General features: G+C 37.9%; 1 protein-coding gene across 1 annotated transcript; it reads left to right on the top strand.

The window, feature by feature from the left end:
• Window positions 1–19,655: 19,655 nt before the first annotated feature.
• On the top strand, window positions 19,656–20,048 carry LOC149831801 (auxin-responsive protein SAUR71-like). Its single transcript, XM_090013082.1, has one exon. The coding sequence runs from the start codon at window positions 19,656–19,658 to the stop codon at window positions 20,046–20,048; it is 393 nt and encodes a 130-aa protein (XP_089869208.1).
• Window positions 20,049–25,716: the final 5,668 nt, after the last annotated feature.

Here is a 25,716-nt window from a genome sequence, read left to right as displayed (position 1 = left end):
CATTCCCCTCGATGTCTTAAGTACAATATCTTGATAAAGTTTCTTTGTCAATATATCCACTAAGTTTTGATAATATTTTATATATTCAATTAAGATTATTCCTTATTTGAGTAAATGATTCACATAATTATGCTTTAGACTGATATGTCTAGATTTTCCACCATAAATATTACTTTTCACTTTGTATATAGTTGTTTGACTATCACAACAAATAGCTATCGGGGGTACTGATATCTCCTAATGATATCTCCATTAAGAGATTCTTTAGACACTCAACTTTCATACTAGTTGATGCTAGTGCTATCAATTTTGCCTCCATTATTGAATGAGTTATCACAGTTTGCTTCTTTGATCTTCAAGCAATTGCATTCGATCTAAGAATAAATATCCAACCACTTGTGGATAATGACTCATTGAAATCAAAATTTCAGTTTACATCACTGTACTCTTCAAGTATAGTATGTTCTTTCTTATAGAATATCCCGTAATCTAGAGTTCTTCTCAAGTATTTCAGGACTCGATATATAGTATCTCAATGTTGTTGTCATGGATTACTAGTATATCGACTTAACTTGATCATGTTAAAAGCTACGTTTGATCTAGTTCTATTCATAACATATATGAGGCTGCCAATAATACTTGCATACTCTAATTGATATATACTTCTTCTAGTGTTAATCGATAGTTTAACACTAAGATCAATCAGAATAACAACAGGCTTACAATAATAATTATTATATTTCCTTAAAAAAATTTCAATGTAATGAGATTGAGTTAATACATAACCATTCTATGTCTAATCAATTTAATTCCAAGTATAACATCAGCTAAACCCATGTTTTTCTTGTCGAATTTAGATGAAAGAAAGCTTTTGGTATTACTTATACACTCTATATTATTACTCATGATTGACATATCATCCACATAAAGACAAATAATTATGATGTTATTATCTTCTACTTTGCTATATATATGCATTGATCCATATGTCTTACTATTTTAAAAATATCTAATGAAGACATGTGTTTTGGTTTTTGGATCAAGTTTGGTTAATTTTGGTTAAGTTTTACATAAGCAATACAACTCTAAACTCTTAAATAATTTAAATTTGATTTTCTACCTTTCTAAAGTTCATACAGTGTAGTGTTTGACTTAGAATATGAAACTCTATTTAAGATATGACATGAACTAAGAAATGCATCATCTTATAGATTTTAATTTATATCATAACTAATAATCATTGAATTAATCATATCAATCAAAGTCCTATTTTTACGTTCAACTACAACATTATGTTGAGGAGTATATGAATCAATATTTTGTCTATATATTCCATGAATCTTACAAAATTCAATAAACTCATTTGAAATATATTCACCACCTCTATCAAATCTAAAGGACTTTATTTTATAATTATGAAAGTTTTCAACCTCAATTTTGAAAATCTTAAAATTTTTAAATGATTCATCTTTTGTTTTCATAAGATGAACATAAGCATATTTTGAGAAATCATCAATAAAGGTTATAAAATAATTGTTACCCCCACGAGTTAAAGTATTTTTTAAATCACATACATCATTGTGTTTTAAATATAATAATTTAGAAGTTCTTTCAAGGCTTTGAAATGACTTTTTTATAAACTTTGCTTGAATACAAAATCACATTTTCTAAGATGATCAATTTTTCATTTAAAAATAAATCCTAAGTTACCCATGCTTCTCAAATACTTATAATTAACATGTCCTAATCTAGCATGCCATAAATCATATGAGTCAAGCATATAAACAGAAGCATAATCAACTTTATTCATCAGATTGAGTTTGAACAACCTATTGGTAGTGTAGCTTTTACTCACAAAGTTGTGGTTCTTCGATAATATAATAATGTCAGATTCTATTACAATTTTTAAACTATGAGTTGTAAGCAGATAAGCATATACAAGATTTTTCATGATGGTAGGTATGTGATACACATTTTTTAGGGTTAAATTTTTTTCGGAGGTGAAATGAAGTTCCACACTCCCTTTTCCATGAACCTTAGTTCCATGTTTATCTCTCATATAAATCATATGGTCTTCTCCCACATTTTTGTATGTTTTGAACATACTTTTATCATTGCATGAATGAATTGTTGATCCAGAATTCACGTACTACCCTTTATCTGAATTAATCATGAATATCTAACTAACTACAACCATCAGGTAGTCATCGGGTTTACTCGCTTTATTGTCTTGAAATTTCTTTCAGTGCCAACATTTTAGTGACCAGGTTTTCACAAGTATAATAGAAAACAATATTTTTCTTCTTAGCAATAAACTTAAATTTTTTATTCTTGTTCTTAAATCTGGGTTTGAACCTTGGTTTGTGTTCAACCATGTTTACCTTAGCACAAACTTCTCTTACTTCATCTTTCTTATCTCAAGATCGAGCTTTCTCCTCATTTCTAAGATGTTAAAAAAGTTGTTCTAAGGTAAACTCTACATTCTTATGTTTTAATTTATTTCGATAATCTTTTCAAGTTGAGAGCAATCTAATTAACCAAGATCTGCATCTCATGGATCTGCAACTCATATGTTTTAGCTCATACCCTTAGACTTGATCTAATTAACCAAGATCTGCATCTCATGGATTTGAGGTAGAAGTGTCTTATAAAAAAAAACTGAAATTCATATACTTATTAACCAAAAACTTACGATTTTATGCATCATTTGTTTTGTATTTGCTTTCAAGGGCTTCACATAGCTTCTTTGTAGTGCTGACTTCTGAGTAGAAGTCAAATAGGGTGTCAGAGAGTGCATTCATTATATGTCTACGACACACAAAGTCATCATACATCTACTTTTGTCTCTTGTGATTTTCAACAATGGTTTCATCATCCTGTTCTTTAGGACAGTCCTCTGTGAGCACATACACCATATTTTCAATCATAAGAAAGATGAGCACCTTGTATTGCTATCATTTAAAATTGGTGCCATTGAACTAGAACAACTTGGGCAGCTTCTAGTTTTCAACCTTTATAATCGCCATTTTTCAAGACTATCTGTAAAACCTATAATTTTTAAAGATTATTAATAAATAAAGAAATTAACTTTATCTTTAAGTTAAAAATGTGTTTTTATCTATTAGATTTCAATTATGGGTATTTTACATGCTCAATTACTCTTTTCTTATTAATAAAGGTAAAATAGTCAATTAAAGAATTATTTTATATAAAATATTTTTAATATTTAAATTGTCATGAAAACTAATTATTTTAGTGAGTCACAAACTCATCTAGGTGTTTTTAAGGTGTTTTGAACTTAACTAGATGCATTTTGGTGGTTTTCAAAAGAAATTCTAATGCATGGTATTTTGGTTATAAAATAATTTATAAAAAATATTTTAATCAACAAATCATGATTTTAGAAAGTACCAAAACTATGAACTATTGAGAATTAGTATAGCTACTTTGGTGTTAATAAGATAAGAAAAATGATTTTTTATAAAAAAAATATGGATTTTAGAATGGACCCAAAGTTCGTACAAGTAGGATCCAAATGGATCAATCCAAACCTTGAATTTTATGGATTTTTGAATCATAAAATAAAATGATAATTAAGCCTAAGTTGAACTTTACAAAGTAATTGTAGTATAATAATTTTAAATTAAATGAAGTTTTGGTTTTAAAATTTTAGAAGTTAATTAAGGTTTTTAGGTTATTTGGATCCAAAACAGATCCAAATAAGAACCCGCTGGGATTAGGCACACTAGGGTTATAAAGTGAGGTCAGGTGGGGCCGACTAGGGCACCCGACCCTCCTTCTTTCTCCTTTTCTTTTCCCAACCCAGCCGACACCACTTTACCCTCTTCTTCCTTGTTTTGAGAGAAAATTTTGTCTCTCTCCCTCTCCCTCTCCCTCTCCTCTTGATTAGTCGTTAGAGAAGGATCAAACAAAAGAATGTGGCATTGCGTCTTCCAAGCCTCCGTCATCCATCGATGGAGGAGCCCTCCCCTCTCTTCTCTTTCGTCATTAAGCGACCGGTCATATAAATATGACTATGTGGCCGTCGCTAGAGCAGTCGGTGCGACAGGTTCTCTCTCTCTCTCATCATGGGTTCTATAATGTTTGCACCACAAAGCCCACCCTTACTCGTTCTTGCTCGATCGCTGCTCTGGTTCCACCTGTTTACCGATGTTCATCCCCACAAACCCCTTCAAATTTCCCCTTATTTTCCCCTCTTTCGATCCGTATGTAGTAAGTGATTTCAGTGTTTTTGGGAGACCATGGATAGCACAACATGCATTTGAGGTGAAAATTCTTCATGGGGTTTGTCCTGAATCCTTCCATTCTTCGCTCTCTACTGCATGCCTCTTAGTTGGATCATCAGATTGAGACACAAAAACAAAGTATTTTTTTCTTTTGATATGATTGGTGTGGAATGTAACTACTAGCAGTATTTGCAGATCACCAACATGAGTAATGGAGACTTGTACCTTCTCTGATAATTATAATCCATCTTTTATAAGGTTTATTAGTGGAGAATCTTATATTGTCCGCGACGTGGTTATATTGCTCTTGAATCATCCTTTACAACTTGATTTCTAATAACATTCACAGTTTTGCTTTTTATTATTTTGAGGAAGCAGTAGCAATCTTCATCACTCCCATAACATTATTTATGTTGTGACCTTTTCCTCTATTTCATGTGTTCATCATCCCACTTCCTGACCATGTTGTTCATTCTTCCTGCTACAAACTTGAGGTGCTTCGTACTGTAATGGAATTAATTGCATAGCTTCTAAATTCTGGGAATTAAGAATGGAGCTGTAAGCGAGACCTCTAGCATTTGCTAATTTGTACCCAAATTGGCCAAATTCTGCCCAATATGATCCTTCTCAGAAATTGACTAACTAATCAATGATGGTTTTCACTCGGTTCTAGTATTCCATAATTGAATATACATGGCACAAAATTCAGATAGACACTTTTCTATTTGATTGTGGTTCTCTAGTCACCAATCGGTCCTTTACACCCACCATGACCTTTTGACAGGGTAGAGAAAATATATGCGACCAACATCTTATTTTTGTCTAATCAAAGTTCAGTTGGCTGGATGGTCGTTGTCTCATCTCCTGCCTTGTTGACATTCTCCTCAATATATTGTAGTGGGCTAGTGTTATATCCATCAGAATGTCCCATTGTCTTCATGCTTTTATATTCCATTCTACTGGGACATGAAGAAAGTACGTTTTTCTTGTATGTGAATAAAAGCGTTTTTCTTGTTGTGGTTCAGGAGATCATTGCCATCATGATTCTAGATAGCAGAATATGAAGTGTGTTTGTTGCAGCTACATGTTTAAGTATGTATTTATGTGAATGAATATTGTATGATTGATGTGATAACATAACTAAATTAAATTGCTTGTGCAAAATGATATTTTTGTGAAACATGCCATGTATATTATAAACGAATCATGCACAAAAGCATATGCGATGAAATCATGTTTATGATAGGATTATACAAATACCATTATGTATTGACTGATATGTCCCATACTCTTATGAATGAACCATGATTTAAGTGAATTATATGTGAATGCTATTAATATATATATACTATGTGTGAGACACATTATGCATGAAATGCTTGCTTTGCATATTGATTCATGTGGTGAGACATGCATATATTACTTTTATTCTGTGTGTAAATCTCGAAATACGTAGAAGTTACATATGTTGAGTTTTAGTTGCTTCGTATTATAAAATATGCATGTTCACGTACACATGCATGAAATTCATATTTTTTTATGCATACTTTGAGGTTTAATCTACCAATATACGTGATAAAAGTTTAAGTTCAAAAGTGAACTATGGTTCTTGAAGCCCGGTTGGTGATATTATGCATGTGATGTGACATGCGATATGATATATGATGTGGTGCTTCTTGATTAAATGCATGAAAGAAAATATATGATAGATCTTGTTGAGATCAATTGAATGTTCAAGCCCGGATAGTGGCTCAAGACCTTGTGTTCGATCGATTGAATTGATATGTGTTGGTGCTCTGTAGTGGTAACCTAAAATCTTGTGATTTGTCAATTGATTTTATACATGCTTGTGCCTGTGTTGGTATCTATCGACCTTGATAGTGTATGTATGTCAATAGTTTTTACTGGATATGGTACTCATTGAGGATTTGCTCTCAAAGGATTCTCTATGGGAGTGTGTATGGTCAGATCAGGTAATCTGGCTAGAGCGATAAGTCTTTGTGAGGAAGTACATTGTCCAAGAGCAGGTAGCCCGTAGGGACGATATATTTCTGTGAGAAAGTGCATTGTCCAAGATCATGCAGGCCATCCGTCTAGAGCAGTGACTCCTTGTGAGATTGTATATTTCCCAGAATAGGTGATCCAGCGTAAATATTGTAAATCTTTATTATGATTAAATGAAAAGTTATGATGAATTGTGATGATCTCGTGCATTGGTTGAGATCGCCAGATATAAATCTATAGATTTGGCTTTTTTGTTGTAGCATGATTATATACTGAACTCAGATATGAGAATCAGACCTTTATCGATTTTAGATCTTGATATGAGGTTATGATTATGACACTTATGTTAGTATATAGGTGAATGACACATCATGCATACAAATTACTAGTTTTGACTTATTAGGTGAATGACACATCATGCCTACATAGTTTTGATGCAAATGAATACATTATGATTGTTTGATTTAAATATATCACACTATGTATCATGATTGATGTGTATCATGAACATGTAACTGAGTTACTTAGGAAGTATATGCGTATGTTTCACGCTGAAATGATCAAATATGATTTGACATATTGTTGATAAAAGTTATGAATGCATATGAAAATGATGAGATGATCTCAATGTCTTAGATGTATATATATATATATATATATATATATATATATATATATATGCGATGACTTGTATGTCTTGAATGTATATAAATTATGCTTTATAATGTGAGTTAAGGTTGAATATAATATTAAGTGATGGAATGCTTTTAAATGCTTTATGTTTGAATGCTTGAAATGAATGACTCATGGGACGTTGTTCTCTTGTCTATCATTTAATGATTGATGAATAATATATCATGTCTTTACCTTTGAACGCTTGATATGTTTTCTTTAAGTTTGAGTTTGGGTTACTCTACCAAACTTTAGCAAGTTTGACACCGTTTTCTGGAAGATAGGTAATGCAGGTAAAGTATGATGAGTAGTTGAAGCGCAGGACTGATGGAACTGCATCCTTGAGGGTCCACTCTTATTTTACGATCTTGGTAGACATGTTCTTTTTGTTTTAAGTACTTGATCATGTAGAGATTGAACTATTGTTTTTATACTCTGATTTGCAATAAAATTAAAATTCTTCATACTTCAGTCTTATATTATATGTGATTTGAAATATGTATATCCCATACATTTTGATTTAATTGTTATCTTTAGTGTAACCTAGCTCAAAGTCTTAACTATTTTTTAAAATCATTTTTGCATTTTAAGATCTTATTTACTTGTTAAAAAAAAAATTGGCCTCAAAATTTTAATATTTAAATAATAATTAAGGTTAAATTTTTGAAAGTGCTATACTATCGCTTGAAATTTGTTGAAAATATTGCTAAACTTAGTGTGCGAGGCAACTGAGCTTGAACCAGGTATACTCAGAGGCACATATATATGTGTGTTATCTTTCAAGCGATAGTTGCCTCACTTAGGATCAAGTCCTTAGTGTAATGGGTACCCGTGCAACTATGCTCCCTAGATACATCTGAGCTTTCACCTACTCGTAAAAAATTAGTCCACTCCTTGTATTGGGTGAGTCAATAACTTCGACATGAATCACCTTGACCAGCCTCTTGACTAGGATATGAAGATTTAGGCTTGAATGATGATTTAGGTTCAAATTGGGTATAGATCCTGGGTTTGAATATGGCTATGGATCCACACTGCAAGTGGATGTGAATTTTAAACAACAACCAAATCCAGATATCAATTGAATTTGGATCTAAATCCTAGTAACAGACCTAAACAACTATCAGATTTGGATCTCAAAATGGATCTGAACTCGAACCTTCAAAACCAAAAGAGAAGAGAAAGATAGCAGAAGTCATTGAGAGGAGAGAGATCACTTGGAGAGAAAGAGAGAAAAGAGAGAAGAATCTGAGACGAGAGAAATGAGAGAGGGTTGGGGTTTATATAGGCCCTAGCTCAGGCCACTCATAAAGGCCATAAAGAGGCCTTTAATGGGTCCAAACAGCCAGCCATAATGGGTCTAGGTTGGCCAAACAATCACTCATAAGTTTCCAAACGGCTAGCCCAATAAGGACATTGAAATAGGGTCCAAAATGACCTTAACAAGATCAAGTACGTCAAAGACCGGGTCAAAAGTCAATGGTCAAGGCAAAGGAGGGCTGGTGGACCATTATGACTATTAAAGCCCCATGCAAAAAAATGTTACGATGAGTCCATATGGATCTGGGTATGATTCATAAAAACGATTTAAGGCCGGGTCAAAGCCCATTAATTGGATGGTCAAAGGTTAATTTTAGACTTGAAGATTAAATTTGTTCAAGTACTAAAAAGAAAGGCAAAGCCAAGCCATCTAACTCAAAGTTCAAGGTCCAAGAATAAAGAGATGCATAAGTCCAAAATCTAATGTCTTTAAGGGCATTGCCTTTTAAGACACCACCCTCTTTACAAGAATAAGAGGTTTCCCAAAAATCCTTCAATGTGAGATTAAACTTTTATAGAGAACCCAATAACCACAAACTTAGATAAAAAGAGGGCTAAGACGGCCATATGGTCCCATCCCCCTAACATCAAAAGAAGAGTCGACTAGTCAGCTAAACATAGTTCAAACTAAACTAGAAGCCTCTCAGGCTTTCAGACCCAAGTCATGTTCCCATTATCGGATACTAGTGGATCTTGAGTCAGACCTGGATCTGACCAATGAAACTCCTATCGTAGAATGTAAGAGGGCTAGGACGCTGGTTGGCCTGCCAACAAATCTTGGAGGTGCTCAGAAATAACATAATCAACATGGAACTCTTATTGGAAACTAAGGTTACAAAGGATAACTGGATAAGCATAGTTGTTCAGAAACCTCTATTTAATTTGAATTACACTGTTTGATACCTAGCAAAGTTAATAATGAGGGAATCCAAAAATGGTGGAAGGATCACCTCAGATTGGTTCCGGTCCAAGAGAGATACATGATTTTGTATTTGTGTTACTTTTAATTTGAATGAAATCTGGTAGGGTCTGCTCACCCCAGCTTCCCTTTCAAAAAAAAAAAAAAAACCTTGTCATAAGTGGGACGCATATAATGGAGCAGTAAAAAACTTCTCAGGGTTTTTAACGGAGAAAGAATGTAAGATGACGCTCTCTCTCTCTCTCTCTCTCGGGTAAAAGAAGTACTCCCAAAAAATTTTGACGATAGAAGCTGGCTGTCGCCCAGACTCATGCCGTGCATAAAAGGCAATCTCTTGTTCCCCACTACTGGCACGAAGAATTCAACCACAGCAAGCAACACCCACGCATTTAAAGGATGGCCAAATTACCAAAATCGTTCCATCGTTCATGCCAATTACGCGTCGATTCGTGGTCTCAGTCCCACGCAACGAGACAATTTCTTTAAAAGCTCTTCGGGTCGAGAGAGAGAGAGAGAGAGTTTTCGACAAAGGAAACTGTACGGATCCCACCACGAGCCTATCCTACATTCAATCTTAACCATTCAAGCAACCGTTAAGATTAATCCCCATCGTCACCTGGATGTGGACTGATCTTTAGCTAAGGGTGGCAAAACCTGACACGACCCGCCAACCCGCCTCTTAGGCAGGTTCGGGTTGGGCTTAAGCCAGCCCGTTTAATAAACGGGTCGACCCGCCTAACTTGTTTATTAAACGGGTCGGGTTCGGGTTGGGGGTATGCCAACCCGCCAACCTGCTAACCCGACCCACTGACCCGCCAACCCACCCACCAACCCGCCAATCCACCCACCAACCCGACCCGCCAACCCACTCACTACCCGCCAACCCGTTTTCCCGACCCAACCCATTTATTAAACGGGTTGGCGGGTCATGTCGGGTTACCCGTTTATTAAATGGGCCGGGTTAGTGTTTGCCACAGCCGACCCATTTAATAAATGGGTCGGGTTCAGGTTGAGGTATGCTGACCCGCCAACCCGACCCTATTGCCACCCCTATCTTTAGCAATCCAGATGCACCAGTTGGTATAACAAGGATCCTTCCTATCATATGTCAATGGATAAAATCCTTATTTGCTAAATAAACAATGCTAAATGAAATATGTTAAATGAATTTTTTAGCTTTTTCGGTATTTTTTTTGCGGTTCTGACTTCATAAATGTGTTGGGCATGATAGAAATACTGGGAATCAACAACTGGATCATCTGTTTTCGATGAAAAAAAAAATGATATTCAGAGCTTAAAAAATTTACAAAGATTTTTGGATTGTTGATTTTTCAAACCTTATATAAACCCACACATTTGTCAGAATCAACACTTTAAAGGCTGTATGGTCAGAATTTAAAAATAAAATGAAAAAAAACCAAAAAAGCTATATATCATGTTTCATTTAGCACAAATGTATTGCCTTTATATATATATATATATATATATATATATATATATATATATATATATATATATATATAGAGAGAGAGAGAGAGAGAGAGAGAGAGAGAGAGAGAGAGAGAGAGAGAGAAATATTAGTTGATCTAATAGTTGTAATTAATGGGGTCCTGTGTCAAAGCTGAAGGCCCAGGATCGAATGGGGTGGCTGTTGTTCTGGTAGGGGTCCGCCTAACCCTAGCTTTCCTTTAAAAAAAAAAAACAGCTGTAATTAAGGATATGATATTACAACAAAAACAAAAATGTCTATAACATATCAAAGAAAGAGAGGACCTTGAGGGACTCAGCTTATTGGTAGATGGATCTTGTCAATGACACGATGTTACAAGTTCAAGACCTAAGGGGGGCATCCCTTGCTGCAAAGTCGACAAGACAAGACGTTACAAGTTCAAGACCCAAGCAGGCATCCCTTGCTGTAATGTCGAATCCCAAGTGAGCAGGGGGACCTCAAGGGCCATGTCAACTAGAGACTTGCCAATATGACGGGGGAGGTATTCCCTTAGCCTAACCCCCCCAAAAAAAAAATCAAACAAAGCGATGGAGAGAGTAAAAAGAGCAAGATATATTAAAAAACCAAATAGGCGTATGCATATAACAACAAAAGCAATTGTCTGAATAGAACTTCTCAGAGAGAGTTGGGGGGTGGGGGTAGGGATGGATAACAAGTCATAACTTGGATAAATTGTGCAAAAATTTCTCACTTACCTTTTTACGAGGTCATGATGTACAGTAGATTACACAATAGCAGAAAAAATAACCACAATTTTGTTAGAATCAGGCAGAGCATATCATTTGCTTTTTATTTTACTAATTTCAGGATTTTTTTGTTTTCTATGCCACTGATTTTCTTGCGTTTAGTTTAACTCTTTTGAATTCCTATGTTGGATTTCAGTAAAAGTTTTGCTTCTTGTATCTCAACATTAGTTTTGCTTCTAGCCAATTAAAACTAACAAAATTATTGGATAATAATAGATGTAGGCAAGCCTAGGAGCAATTGCATCACTAACAACAAGAGTAGATATCAACAATAGTAGATTAAGAAGTCGATGAAGTTGGAAGTTGTCTATTGTTGGATTTGTAAATTCATCGAAAACTAAAGAGGACCGTCAAACATGTTCTCGCTAAGTCGTTGAAATCAAAACTGAAAACTAAGTCTTAATGCGGAAGCATACCGGAATTCATAAGTGCTCTAGTAGATCGTTGTCAGGTATGTTCTTTCAGAACTTGTATACGTAGTCATTTTCCTTTCTCTAGACCTTATGGGAGCGACTTAATCTCTTTGATGATTATGAAGAGCCTTAAAGAGAGGGCCAATATATAAGGTTTTGGGACCATAACCTAATCTGTTTTCAATTAGGAGTCAGTTTCCAATTTAGCCTATTACAAAATTATAGACAAAATAGGTTTCTTTACATAATAAGACCATACCATATGAGATATCACATGGTCCAACCAAATTATATCACATAAAGAGGGCCTAAACTATAGACAACCTATAATGTGCGATTTATCGTATGTAGGCCCACACGATTTTTTCCAACAATCTTCCACTTGGGCAACATATGTAACCTTATATTCACATTATAACCTTATGAGCTCAAAAACATTGTCTTATCAATTGATATCTCTACCAATTCAGTCCATTGATCATGTCAACATAAAACCAAAGCAATCTTTATTATAAATAATGTAATTGGACCCATCAATGATCACACTTATTGACATAACCAAATGAGATGGATCAAGTATGGATGTGAAACATGAAAATTACATGTAATGTGATCAAACATGCCTATTTTCAACTGGTCTTTCCTAAAACTTTAGTGAGATCACAACAAGATAAGTGCAGAAGGAAACCAAAACTTTAACTTTATACTGAAGTGGTAAAAAGAACTTTATTATATCATAGAACATCCTAATACAAACTCTCACTAAACCAACATGTCATAAAATGATAAAACACCCATTCGAGTAGTATGCTCATGAAAGACCTTGGGTGACAAACCTTTAGTAAGCAGATCCGCAATCAAAGAATTTGTGCCAATATGTTATATCGATATCTGACAATTCTACACTCTTTCTTTAACAACAAGAAACTTAATGTCAATATACTCTAACTTTGATGAACTCCTATTGTCATTGAAATATAACAATGTTGAATTATTGTTACAAAATAACTTTAGTGGTCTCTCAACATTATCCAAAATTCGCAGCCCTGTGACAAAATTACATAGTCATATCCCATGGTTGGATGCCTCATAACAAGATACAAATTCTACTACCGTGGTGGAAGAAGCAATGAGTGTCTACTTGGCACTCCTCTAAGAAATAACTCTCCTGGCCAACAAAAAAATATAACTTGATGTGGATCTGCGACTGTCTTGATACCTTGCAAAGTCAGAATCAGAATACCCAATGATCTCAAACTGATCAAACTTTTTGTATGTGAGCATATAACCTTTTGTTCTCTGCAAATACCCCATAACCCGTTTGACTGCTTTCCAATGATCTATACCTGGGTTACTAAGATATCTGCCTATCATCCCAACAATATACGCTAAATACAAACACGTACATACCTGAGCATACATGAGACTCCCCACAACAGATGCATTGGGAATCTGTTACATAGCCTTAATTTCAGACTGGCGTTTGAGGCACTAAGTGAGACTAAACTTATCTCTCTTAGCAATAGAAGTATCACCTGGTTTGCAATCCTCCATGCCAAATATATTAAAAACCCTTTCGATATAGCTCTTTTGTTATAATCTAAGAATATCCCAAGAACGATCTTGATATATTTGGATCCCTAATACAAAAGAGGCATCCTCAAGATCTTTCATTTCAATTTTTTTATCAGAAATCTCTTGGTTTCGTGCAGTATGCTTATATCATTAGTGACAAGTAATATATCATCACCATACAAAACTAAGAAATAAATTTACTCAGACTGAACTTATGGTATACACATTCATCAGCCACATTCATCTCAAAACTAAATGAGAGGATAACTTGATAAAATTTATGATACCACTGACGGGAAGCTTGCTTAAGTCCATAGATGAATTTCTTTAGTTTGCAAACCACTTTCTTGGCATCTTCTGAGACAAAATATTTTAATTGGACCATATATATTGTCTCATCAATGTCACCATTAAGGAATGCAGTCTTAACATCCATCAGATGCATCTCTAAATCATAATGAGCCACAAGTGCCATCATAATCTTAAAAGAGTCCTTCATAGAAACCGAAGAGAAAGTCTCTCTGTAGTCAATTCTTTCCCTTTGAGTAAACTCTTTTGCAACAAGATGAACCTTATATCTTTCCACATCACTCTTTGAATCTCTTTTGGTTTTAAATATTCATTTGCAACCAATGAGTTTCGTACTTTCAGGCAATGGGATAAGATCACACACATCATTGTACCTCATAGATTTAATCTCCTCATGCATTACTTCAATCCACTTTTAAGAGTTAAAACTTTATGTGGCTTGATGAAAGTTGATTGGATCATATTCCCTTAGGCTAGTATCACCCTCATGTTATTGTAGAAAGACAATATAATAATCTAAAATTAACCTTCTTCCTTCTCTAGTGGATTTCCTTAATGACACTAGTTCTTAAGGTGTTTATTAAGGTTGTTGAGTTTGAACTCCATGAATAAAAGCTTGAATTTGATCCGGATTTGTGAGAACAATGTCAGGAATAGAAATCTGATCATTGTCAACCACAACTGTAGGAAGACAAAGAGACTCTTCTTCAAAAGCAATGTCTTTTACTTTATCACTCTCCCCAAACTCAGCACCCTTAAAGAAACCAACATTTTCTATTTCAAAAAAGGACTTATTCACAGGGTAATAAAATTTATAGTCCCTTGATCTTTCAAAATACCCAACAAAGTAGCAGCTAACCGTTCTAAAATCCAGTTTCTTTTTATGTTGCCTGTAGGGTCTAGCCTCAGCTGAACATCCCCAAATATGAAAATATTATATACTAGGTTTTTTACCTGTTCACAACTCATATGGGGTCTTAGTTACTGCTTTAGAGGGTACCCTATTCGAAACATAAGTTGTAGTCTTTAATGCTTCTCCTTAGAGAGACTCTGGTAAAATAGAATGAGAAATTATACTCCTTATCATATTCTTAAGGGTCATGTTTCGTCTCTCAGCAACACCATTCATGTTAGGAGTGCCTGACATGGTATACTGAGGGACAATCCCAAATTCTTCTAGAAATTTAGCAAAGAGACCTGGACGTTATTCACTTGATTCATTATATCTACCATAGTACTCACCACCACGATCAGATCTGTCAGCCTTAATTTTTTTGCCAAGTTGATTTTCAACTTCGACCTTAAACGATTTGAACACATCCATGGATTGAGACTTTTCATGAATTAAATATAGGCACCCATAACGAGAATAATAATCTATAAACGTAATAAAATATCATTGATCATTGCAAGAAGCCATAGAAAAGGGCCTACAAATATCTATATGTATTAGTTTTAAGGTGTTTGTTGTCATTTCTGCACCTAATTTCCTTATGTTTGTTCATTTTTCTTTTATACACTCAACACATACCTGAAAGTTAGTGAAATCAAAAAAATTAAGAATCTCACTCGACACAAGCCTTTCAATTCTTTGTTGAGAAATATGACCTCAACGCTTATGCCATAATAAAACGAAATTCTCATTTGTTAATTTTTATTTTGTACCATGAAAACTTAAATACAAGGTTTCATTAAATAAAGCAACAATATCAAGCAAATAAAGGTTATCAATTGTAGATAAAGAACCAGTTCTAATAAGATTTGAATCAAGAAACAATTTAAATCATTATTTCTAAATAAATAAGAATAACCATATTTGTCTAAAATAGAAATAAAAACCAAATTCTTCCTAAAAGAGGGCACAATAAATATTTCTTTCAAATCTAAATAATTTTCAGTCTTAAAAAGTAAGCTAAAGTTCCCTATTGACTCAACTTTAACTGTTTTGCCATCGCCCACATAGATGAATCTTTCAGCATCAATTGATGGTTGGTAACTTAGGCAACCCTGCATAAACATACTTATGTAAGTCGTAGCACCAGAATCCATCCACCAAGTGTGTGTGGGAACATAAGTTAAATTAACTTCAGAACAAACCAAAGTAAGGAGCGTACCTTTCTTCTCATGCCAAGCATGATACTTGGTACAATCGTTCTTCACATGACACTCCTATTTGCAAAAGAAACAACTAAACTTTGGGTTCTGATGTCTTTTCTATTTCTTCTGCGATTGAGGATTAACTACAACATTCTTAGTCCTTTTTTTTTAACCTATCTTTAGAGGTTATTGCCTAATGAGTACTCTCAGTCTTCTCTTGCTTCATCCTATCATCTTCTTACACATAATATGAAATAAGCGCATTAAGAGTTTATTTTTCCTTCTGGCCATCATAACTAACCTTAAACTGACTATATTGTGTAAGACAGGATATCAAAACCAAGTGCATGAGTAAGTCCTTAGACAACTCTAACTTTAGTGCCTTGAGTTTTGAAGCAAGATGGGACATCTCCATAATATACTCCCGAATATTTTCTTTGCCTTTATACCTCATTGAAACAAGATTCAAAAGAAGGGTACTTGTTTCAGCCTTTTTGTTTTTCGCAAAATGCTTTTCAATTTCTTCAAGAAAACACTTGACATTCACTTCTTTGGACATAGTGCCCCTGAAGGATTCAAGAATTGCATGTTTCATTATCAAGATACTCATGCGATTAGATTGATCCAATCACTCAGAGTTCTTTTTATCCTCAGTGAAACTCATATTTGTAAGAGCAAATGGTTGATCTTCTCGTAGTGCAAGATCCAAATCCATACATTCAAGAACAATCATGACATTTTCTTTCCAATTTTTTAAAGTTGAAACCTCTCAAAATATGAATAGAATTAATATTTGCAGATATCGTAGAAGCAGAGGTATTAACTGAATCAAGAACAAACAAGCTTATACATTTTCACATGCATTAACATAAAATAACATATTTAAATAGTGGTGAACCCCATCATAAGATACCCAGAACAACATTGACATTTAGTCTTTGGACAAAAATATCAACTTGTAAGTGGTACTCTCAATACAGTAATAAAAAATGGACAATCAGTCATGTCAAATAATGAGTCTTTCTTTTGACCGACTCGTTATTCACATGGAAAATCATATAATTATCTCATATTTATTATTGAAAGTATATATGGGTTCAACCAAATAGTAATCATCCTTTGGGCCAATCACTATTCGCATGAACCTCAAACATATAAATATCACAATATTCCAGAACAAACTAATCTATGCAACAAAGGTTACTTTGACAACATATTGATTCAATCAATCCAATTTAGAATATTGGACACATAGATATAAATACCAAGGTTCAAATACGTTGATTAGTGCATATGAAAAATAAAGCAAATGCAATAATGCTCATGGGTTGAAAAGTAACAGAAAATAGGCCCACCATAGAAGTGACCCATAATGCACACCAAATAGCTTTATAATAAAATCCTTTTTTTTTAATTATAAAGCTAGTGCACGAGTCTGACCAATCGGGTCTGGCCGAACCCACCTGCGGGTCCCAAAGTAGGTTTGACCGGGATTGGGTCAGACCCAGTAGAACAAAGCTAGGTGGTGGTCTTAGCAATGGGTCTGATCTAACCAGACCCGACCTGCACTCAAACACACTTGACTCAGTTCAACCCTTAAACATGATCTGACTGAACCGAGTCAGCAGGTTCCTATCACCCCGAATGCACCCACATCGGTCTGGTCCCGGACTGGGCACCGAACTGGTATGGGTTGCAGGTGAAGCTAGTCCCCAATGCACACTAGACCAAACTGGTCTAGTACGAACACAGTTGGACTGCCAAACCGGCTAGTCCTTGTTGAGCACACTAAAGGGTCACTGAATCGGCCCTATACCAAAAGTTTTATCCGGTCTGCAGAAAGATACAACATCGAATCACTCGAGTCATCGGTTTGGTCGAAGGCCAAACTGTGTCAAAATGGCCTGAGTTACACTGCATCATCTAAAGGTTGGATGGGTTAATCCGTCTGAACTCCTCACCAAAAATCTAGAACAGTCGTCAGTTTTGACCGACGGATGGTCGAACAAGATGCCGAAAAAGAAAACCACCGGCAAAGAAAAGAATCTAGAAATCAGTTGCTACAGATGGAGGGTCAAAGTAAATCCTGATGACACCTAAAAATAGTCCTAAGTCACCGGAAGCATCCGACGATGGTCTAAATCGACCCTTAATGCCGACACAATCAGGTCTTAATGGTTGTTCACCCTCCCACCGTCCGACAAACTGAGCAACAAGGTCCTGTCTAGTGATCAAATCAGACGAAAACTTCTCTAATAAACCGATTGGATGACACACCCATCCGACAAGAAAAAAAAATTGCCTCTGGCCGGACAGTGGTGTAGATGGAGGCAGCCTCCCAGTGAGCAAGAGAAGGCAAGGGGAGGGTCAATCGACCCTCCCATCCGATCAAACCAAAGGAAATAGGGGAAGGGCCAAACGACCCTTTGATCCAATCAACATCAAAAGTGGGGCCCAACGACCCTTCTCATCCGACAACCTGAATAAGGGAAAGGCTCTTTTATCGGTAGCGATGATTCGATGTTCAAATGAGGGAGGGCCGAATGACCCTCTTGCTCATCTGAAAACCCCAAAGGGGAGGGCCGATCAATCCTCCCTGCATTCGGACATAACCAAATGACGTGAGAAGGGCCGATCGGCCCTCCTCCACCTGTGCCTCGACGTTGACCAAGATGGATTGTCGCCCCAAATGAAAAAAATAGAATAAACAATAAGATCGTATTTTTTAACGATTCAACGAGAACATGATTGCTCTTATACCAATTGTTGGATTTGTAAATTCATCGAAAACTAAAGCGGACCGTCAAACATGTTCTCGCTAAATCGTTGAAATCAAAACTGAAAACTAAGTCTTAATGCGGAAGCGTACATAAATTTATAAGCGCTCTAGTATATCGTTTATGGGTATGATCTTTCAAAACCTGTATACGTGGCCATATTTCTTTCTCTAAACCTTATGAGAGGAATTAAATCTCTTTAATGGTCATGAAGAGCCTCAAAGGGAGGGCCAATATATAAGGTTTGGGGATATTACATGATCCAACCAAATTAGATCACATAAAGAGGGCTTAAACCGTAGACAACCTATAATGTATGATTTGTCGTAATTATGACCCCATAATTTTTCTCATCTCAACCAACAACACTAAAAGCATATAAAAGGTTGAACTAGCACCAGTGCTAAACTAAGCAAACAAAATCTGTTCTGGGCATATTAGACTTTCTTATTCTTCGGTTGCAGCTCGAATTCATGTTTCACCTTTAGCGTGTTTCCAAAACAAGCATCTTATCCAAATGTATTGTGGTGCATCATCACAGTTTTGAGGATAATTTAGCGTTGAAGTTGAAATAAACTTTGAGCAATAGTTATGAATTTGGAAACATCCATCTCTTCCTATCATTATCATTGGGCCATATCTCTGTCTTTTCCTCCCAAAATTCATGCAAATATTTGAATGTAACATTCAGGTCTCCTTTCAAAATAAGCGACAAGGGGTGTTTCCGTAAAGATTACAAAGGACAATGTGCTGATTACGAAATTAAAGATAAAATTATGAAAAAAGAAATTTCTCTCTCTCTCTCTCTCTCCATATATATATATATGGCATTTGTGATTGAATCCAGCATCACAATCGACAAGAAATCTCTCTCGCAGCCGCAAGCCAGAGCGGGTTTTGGGGAGAAGAAAGAAATAGTTCTTTCATTCCGTGTTAGCCAAGTAAAACGAAGCTTAGGTGTGTGGAGAATTGCATAGCATCGTGTTTTAAAATAGAAGAGAAGCAAACAGATCAGATCATGCCATTATTGCAAGGAGGAAGCAGTAGGCAGCAGCCTTCAGGGAGCATGATCAGCAAGAGCAACTGGATGTCACCAACCAATGTGCTTCGACTATCCATGTTCGGATGCCCTCCCAAATGTGTCTTCTCCTTCCAACCAGACGTGGAATCGAGTGAGGAGGAAGACGATGATGGTGGCCACAGCTCCCACGTACCCAAGGGCCACCTCGCCGTTTATGTTGGCAAGGAATCGAAGAGATTCGTCATCCCCCTCTGCTATCTCAACCACCGCGTCTTCAAGGCCTTGTTGAAGAAGGCAGAGGAAGAGTTCGGCTTCCCTATTGGTGGAGGGATCAGACTGCCCTGCCAAACCCATCTCTTCGAGCACATTCTGTGGTTGCTCAAGAACAAGGACCCCATGATCGACAACCTCGACATGGATGGATGGAACGACACCTAATTAAGGTTGTGCCACAGCATATCCACCGAGTGCGCAACAATATATAATTAATTACCTCTGTATTTAGAGAGAGAGAGTAAGAAGGCCACTGATAAATTTTAATGTGTTGTTTGGTTTCTGTCCCAGAGAGTTTGTTTCAGCTGGGAGAACCGCAGGGATAATGCATGTCGTAAACTACTGGTGGTGTTCTTCGTTGCTCTTTCTTTTTGGTTGGTGAAAAACTTCTTTGATTGCACCATTTTTCTCACTGCTGAAGAGAACACGTTGATTGATTGAAAACAAGTTCGAGCATGTCTTAACTTTTAGATTAGAGAAATGCTATGCAGACCCCCCCCCTTGGGGTCCGACTTTCACTGACCAATAATAATATCATGCCGCTGGAGCACCTCTATTAGTAGAACCGGTTCTACTGTTTGGAATCTTCCGCCATTCAAAAAAGCCAAAAGGGATACCTCACTTAAGGATTCTGTCTCTCTCTCTCTCTTGGATTTCAACTTGGTCACGAAAATGGATGCGTTTTTTAGGTCCATTCAATCTGGATATTAAAGTAATGCGACTTTTAGCCTCCATGCAACATATGGGTCATAAAGATCAGATCCTAATGAGTTTCAATGAAATTGAGTCAAATCTAGTACAAAATACTAAGGCTATTAGCGGATCCAGTAAAATTAAGATAAATAAAGAAAATGCTTTTTACATGTAAACAATGAAAATCTGTACAAAAAAATAAACAGATCTCCCTTCCCTAGGCTCATATCATCTAGATCCACTATCCTAGACCCAAGATAGCCTACGTGATGCACTATTTTTCCTTATTTATATCTCAGAGGGGCAGTTCTATATAAGCCTCTCAAAAATTCATTTGCAATCAGCTTATTTTTTGTAATTCAAGTGTCCATTCGTAGGAATTAGGAGGTTGGTTCCCTTTTCCAAGTGGATCCTGTGAGAGAGAGAGAGAGAGAGAGAGAGAGAGAGAGAGAGAGAGAGAGAGAGAGCATCGTTAATTAGCGCCCTTGTGGCTGGAACTATATCTGGGTCTACGTAAACCAAGTTGACCATGAGGTTCAGTCGAACACCACCCCCATCTCTCACTAGGGATGGAAGACATGAAACAGGAATGGACAATGGATGAAGGTGAAAATAAAAAAACTCATGGACAGATGGAGGCGGGAAGAACTTACAGTTTCTCCCGCCTCGGTCATGCCCTATCCCCGATCCCCTGTTAGTAAAATAATTAAAATACTCTTAGTTATTTAATAAAGTAATATATAACTCCTATATATATATATATATAATACTAAATTTTTATTCCTAAATCCTAAAATGACTCTTTCGACTTCTTCAGTTCTCCTTCCTCTCTTTCTTTCAGCCGTTGCCATCGACCTTTTTTGGCCTTTTTCTCAAGGCTCCCCATACCACTCCACGTGACAGCTCGATCATCTCGGCAGTTTAGCCTCTCCTTCTCCTCCTATCGAACACATCCTTAAGAAATGAGGATGGTAAATTTGATGAGATGCGGGAACAAAAATGGTGATGAGAACGGGACGTGGCAGGGGCAAGGATGGAGGTCCAAAGTTTCACCACCACGGGGATGGGACCGATGATGGTCACTATTTTGAGACGGATAAAAATGGAGACCTTGTCCCCCGCACTTGCCACGGTCCACTGCCATCCCTATCTCTAACCTGTGCCATACTGTGTCATGGGAACACGTCATTTTGTTATGGTGTGTCCTTAGCGACATGATCGGACGCACCTACAAGGATACAAACACGTACGGTGAATATTTTGATATTATTTTGATCTTTTAGTGTTGTATTCTTTTGAATATTAAAATATCAAAAGATTATTTTTATTGATTAAAAAACAAAAGACTTCCACGTCCTGGTTTCTCAACCCTATGTGAGCAACCAGACTATCCGATCCAGCTGGTTACCATAGTCAGCATCACCCACCCAGATCAGTACGAACTGATACTAGCCTTCTCAGTGGGCTATCTAACATCCAAATACTATTCAGGTCGTAGGATTCAATTTGATCGTATAAGCTGCTCCATAACCATTCCCTCTGGATTCGAGCTGCCCAAGCATAGTGGGTAGGGTATCAACGGGTCGGGTTTGGTTCGGACTCTGTAGAATCAGACTTGAACTAGATTTTTGGGTATGGTATCCGGTCCGGACTCGGGTCTACTATAAAAGAAACCATACTTAGACCCAATAAGAACTACATAAACCAGACTCAGACCATATCCGCTAAAATAATATTTTTATCATTTTTACATTAAACAATTGCAGCAGGTGACAGGTCTTAATCAAAACTCAGGTTGGGTCTGGGTCTGATATAAAATTTCAAATACTATACCTGAGTCCATGTATTAATAGGACCTTCAAGTCCCAACCCGAATCTTAATTGGGTCTTCTTTGGTCCAGGTAAACTCGACCTGTTGATACCCCTAATAGTATGGTGAAGTCTTAGCCGCTAGATGGGTGGTCAAAGTTTGATTCTCATGGGCATTACCCTTATATGCAAGGTGACACCCAGCATAGGAGCATAGGCCCTGTTAGGGTGGGAGTCCTAGTCTTGGAATTATACTTGGCCAGCATAATGACTGTAGGTATGGCAGGCTGAGCCAGCAGGACTAGATAGTCAGATTTCGTCCCCATCCAAACCCAAATCACTGGTAACCAAACTCAACTCGTTCACCAACCTATAGTTGGACAACCCTATACCAGTACCAGTGCCATTTTCGTTCACGTTGGACTGCCATTGCAGCACCATTTGCTACATTTGTGGCCAAACCAAATCCTCGTTTTCTTTTTCTTTTCTTTTGTCAGAAAGAACAGGAAAACACTCCTGGGATCAGAGACTTAGTTGCATCGGCTAAGTCGGCCGTACTTACGGTGGCTTTTTCTGATGACGTAAACCCACGGTGCACCACGAGTTCATATGCAAGGCAGCTGACATCCGTGAGAATGAAAGCCTAACACCTGTCTGGCAGCCAAGGCCCTCTCACACTACGCCAAACCCCTTGGGCCCCAAGTTTTCTTTTTTTCTTGCACAACTAAGTGAGAAAGGGTTGTGCAAGTAAACGCTAGATGCTCAAAACCTGTGGGAAACCACAAATAGGAGAGGACGGATGCAGTCCTTGTCGAGGACAACATCCATCCTCTGTCAATCCTATCCCGCGAAACAAGCCATTTTAATTGTGCTTAATTTTCCCACCTATATATGTCGCACACTGAAGGGGTGGGACAGCATTGACAGAGGAAGGATTTTGTCCTTTGCAAGAGGATTCAATCCCGGTGCCAACAAATCGTACTGTACATTTTTTGTTTTTGAAAGCAAACCGTAGTGTATCTACCACTGTAGACCTACGCGGGGGCAGCTACGGCATCATGCCAACAAGAGTTGACATAATGGCTCCAAACACCATGATTTACCGCCCCCCTCAATCCATCGGTTAATTGTGCTTTCATCGTCGCAATATATTTTTTTGTTCCCACCAACCTCACTCACTGTTACTTTTTTCAGAGTCATCATGTAAGAGGACTAGCCGAGAGACATTCCTCGAACAATCTCAAACACAAGTTCTTAAAAAAGACGACTCGAGGCGAGGACAGATGATTGCCCAACTTAGTTGAGTAAAGTATCTGGCCAACTTGGTCTGGCCCAGCCTTGACTTAGAGACTCGCCCACAGTCTACTCATCCACTTTTATGGTGCCTTTTTATGTGTTTCTGCAAGGCCCACTGCGGCAACACATACCTTTTCTCGTGAGAAAGGAGATTCAAAATCAACGATAGACCTGTTAGACATTTTGGGTTACGGGTCCAACCCACAGTCTGACCCGGTTTGACACCTATTAGTGGGTCACGTAAGTGGCCAAGTAATGGAGATAGTGGGTGGGAGTTACGTGAATGTGGAGAGACCACATTCACGTAACTGCCTAATCCCCCATTACAAATAAGGGGTTAGGGGCTACGAAGATGAGGAGTGTTCATAGCCATTATCCTGCCCGAATTCTATTCCGCATTCAGATTCAGCGGAAAGGGTCCTGCTCACCGTCGACCTAAGGCCTGGGCTCATTGTGGGCGTCGACCGGCTGAGGAGAACGCCAAACTTCCTACACGAACAATGGCAAATTCAGGTACACTCCCTGTTATGTTGTTTTTTGCAGGGTATTCGCCAACACTGGGTTATGGGCCTACGTGCCACGCTTTTCCGCTGCGTGTGGCCGTGTAGGCCCTTTTGGCGATTCGGCGTCGGTAGAGTCATCGTGGGGCGACAACCACCGATTAGCAGGCAGATTGTCGCTGTGGGGCGACAGTCATCACCGGCAAATGTCACCGAAAAAGGGCGACATCTATTTCCCGGTTCAGGCAAACCTCATAAAAAAAATAATCGTTTTATACCTGTGGCCGTGGGCTGCAGGGAGGATTTGCCGTCGCCGGGTTCATTGCCGAAGATGTTGTCGAGGTTGAACGCCGGATGGCCGGCGTCTGGGGCCTGAAAACCCCTCCCTTTTTTTCAACTGCCCAGTGTTCCATTAGGCTGAGTTGCCGGCACCTGGACGTCTGCAGTCGATTCCAGCAGGTAGTCGGTGCCGACAATAGCTTGCCACCATCGGTCGCCGATGGCCTTGCTGGCGCTGCTGGGATGTCGCCGGCGGATTTTAGGGCATCCGGAAATGGCAGCCGTGAAGCGTCACCGTGGGGCGACGTCTTTTGATCGGGGGGGGGGGCTTGTCGTCGGATCGGCGTCACCGTGGGGTGACGCAGGTCGTCGGGGTCTGGCGTCAGTCGTCGTTATGGCGACGTGGGTCATCGTGGAACCGAAAAGGGCGGAAACCCTTTTCGGTTTCCCTGATATTTCAAACAGAAACCCATCGGGTTTCTGTTTAATTTTAATCAGGGGACTGGACTGGGTCTCCATTTTGAAATGGGTCCGATCTGAACCCATTAAGAACCGGGTCGAACTCGGGTCCATGAAGGACCGGGTTGTATCCTTGGTCCGTTTCGGATCGGGTCGTACCATGGGTCCGTTTCAGACCAGGTCGAACCTGGGTCCATGAAGGACCGGGTCGTACCCAGGATCCAGTTTGGACCGGGTCGTATCCGGGATCCGGTTTGGACCGGGTTGAACTCGGGTCCATTTAGAACCGGGTCTAACCCAGTTCTGTTATGGACCGGGTCCGACCCTGGTCTGTTTTGGACCGGGTCTAACCCGGGTTTTAGTTCGGGCCGGGTCCGACCCGTATTAAGTATGGGTCAGGTCAGACCCGGATCCCATTTAAACTAGGTTGGATCCATAAAAGCAGAATCCAAACACTATTGAGACTGAATCGGATCAGGAACCTGATCCGACGCCTTCCAGAACCGGTTCAGAGCTGCTTTTGACCGGTTCTTTCCAGTTTTTCACCAGTTCCGAGATGTTGAGACCTTGTTTGCATAAATATAAAGAAATACAGGGATTTTGGCATACAATCATAGGGTTTTATGAACGTTTTTTCATATTAAGTATCAGTTTATAAGGTTTAGAACCGGTTTAGACCCTTAGATGACCGGTTCAGAGCGGTTTCAAACCTGTTCAGAGTGTTTTTAGACCGATTCCTACTTGTGGACCCTGGGTTTTACTCATATGAGCATGCTTTTTTTATTTTTCATGCATTA

The sequence above is a fragment of the Nuphar pumila genome, chromosome 7, assembly GCF_984573655.1.
Source record: "Nuphar pumila chromosome 7, dmNupPumi1.hap1.1, whole genome shotgun sequence".
In the NCBI taxonomy this organism is placed as follows: Eukaryota; Viridiplantae; Streptophyta; class Magnoliopsida; order Nymphaeales; family Nymphaeaceae; genus Nuphar; species Nuphar pumila.
The sequence above is the reverse complement of the archived record's forward strand: the minus strand, read 5'-3'. Positions and strand labels throughout refer to the sequence as shown.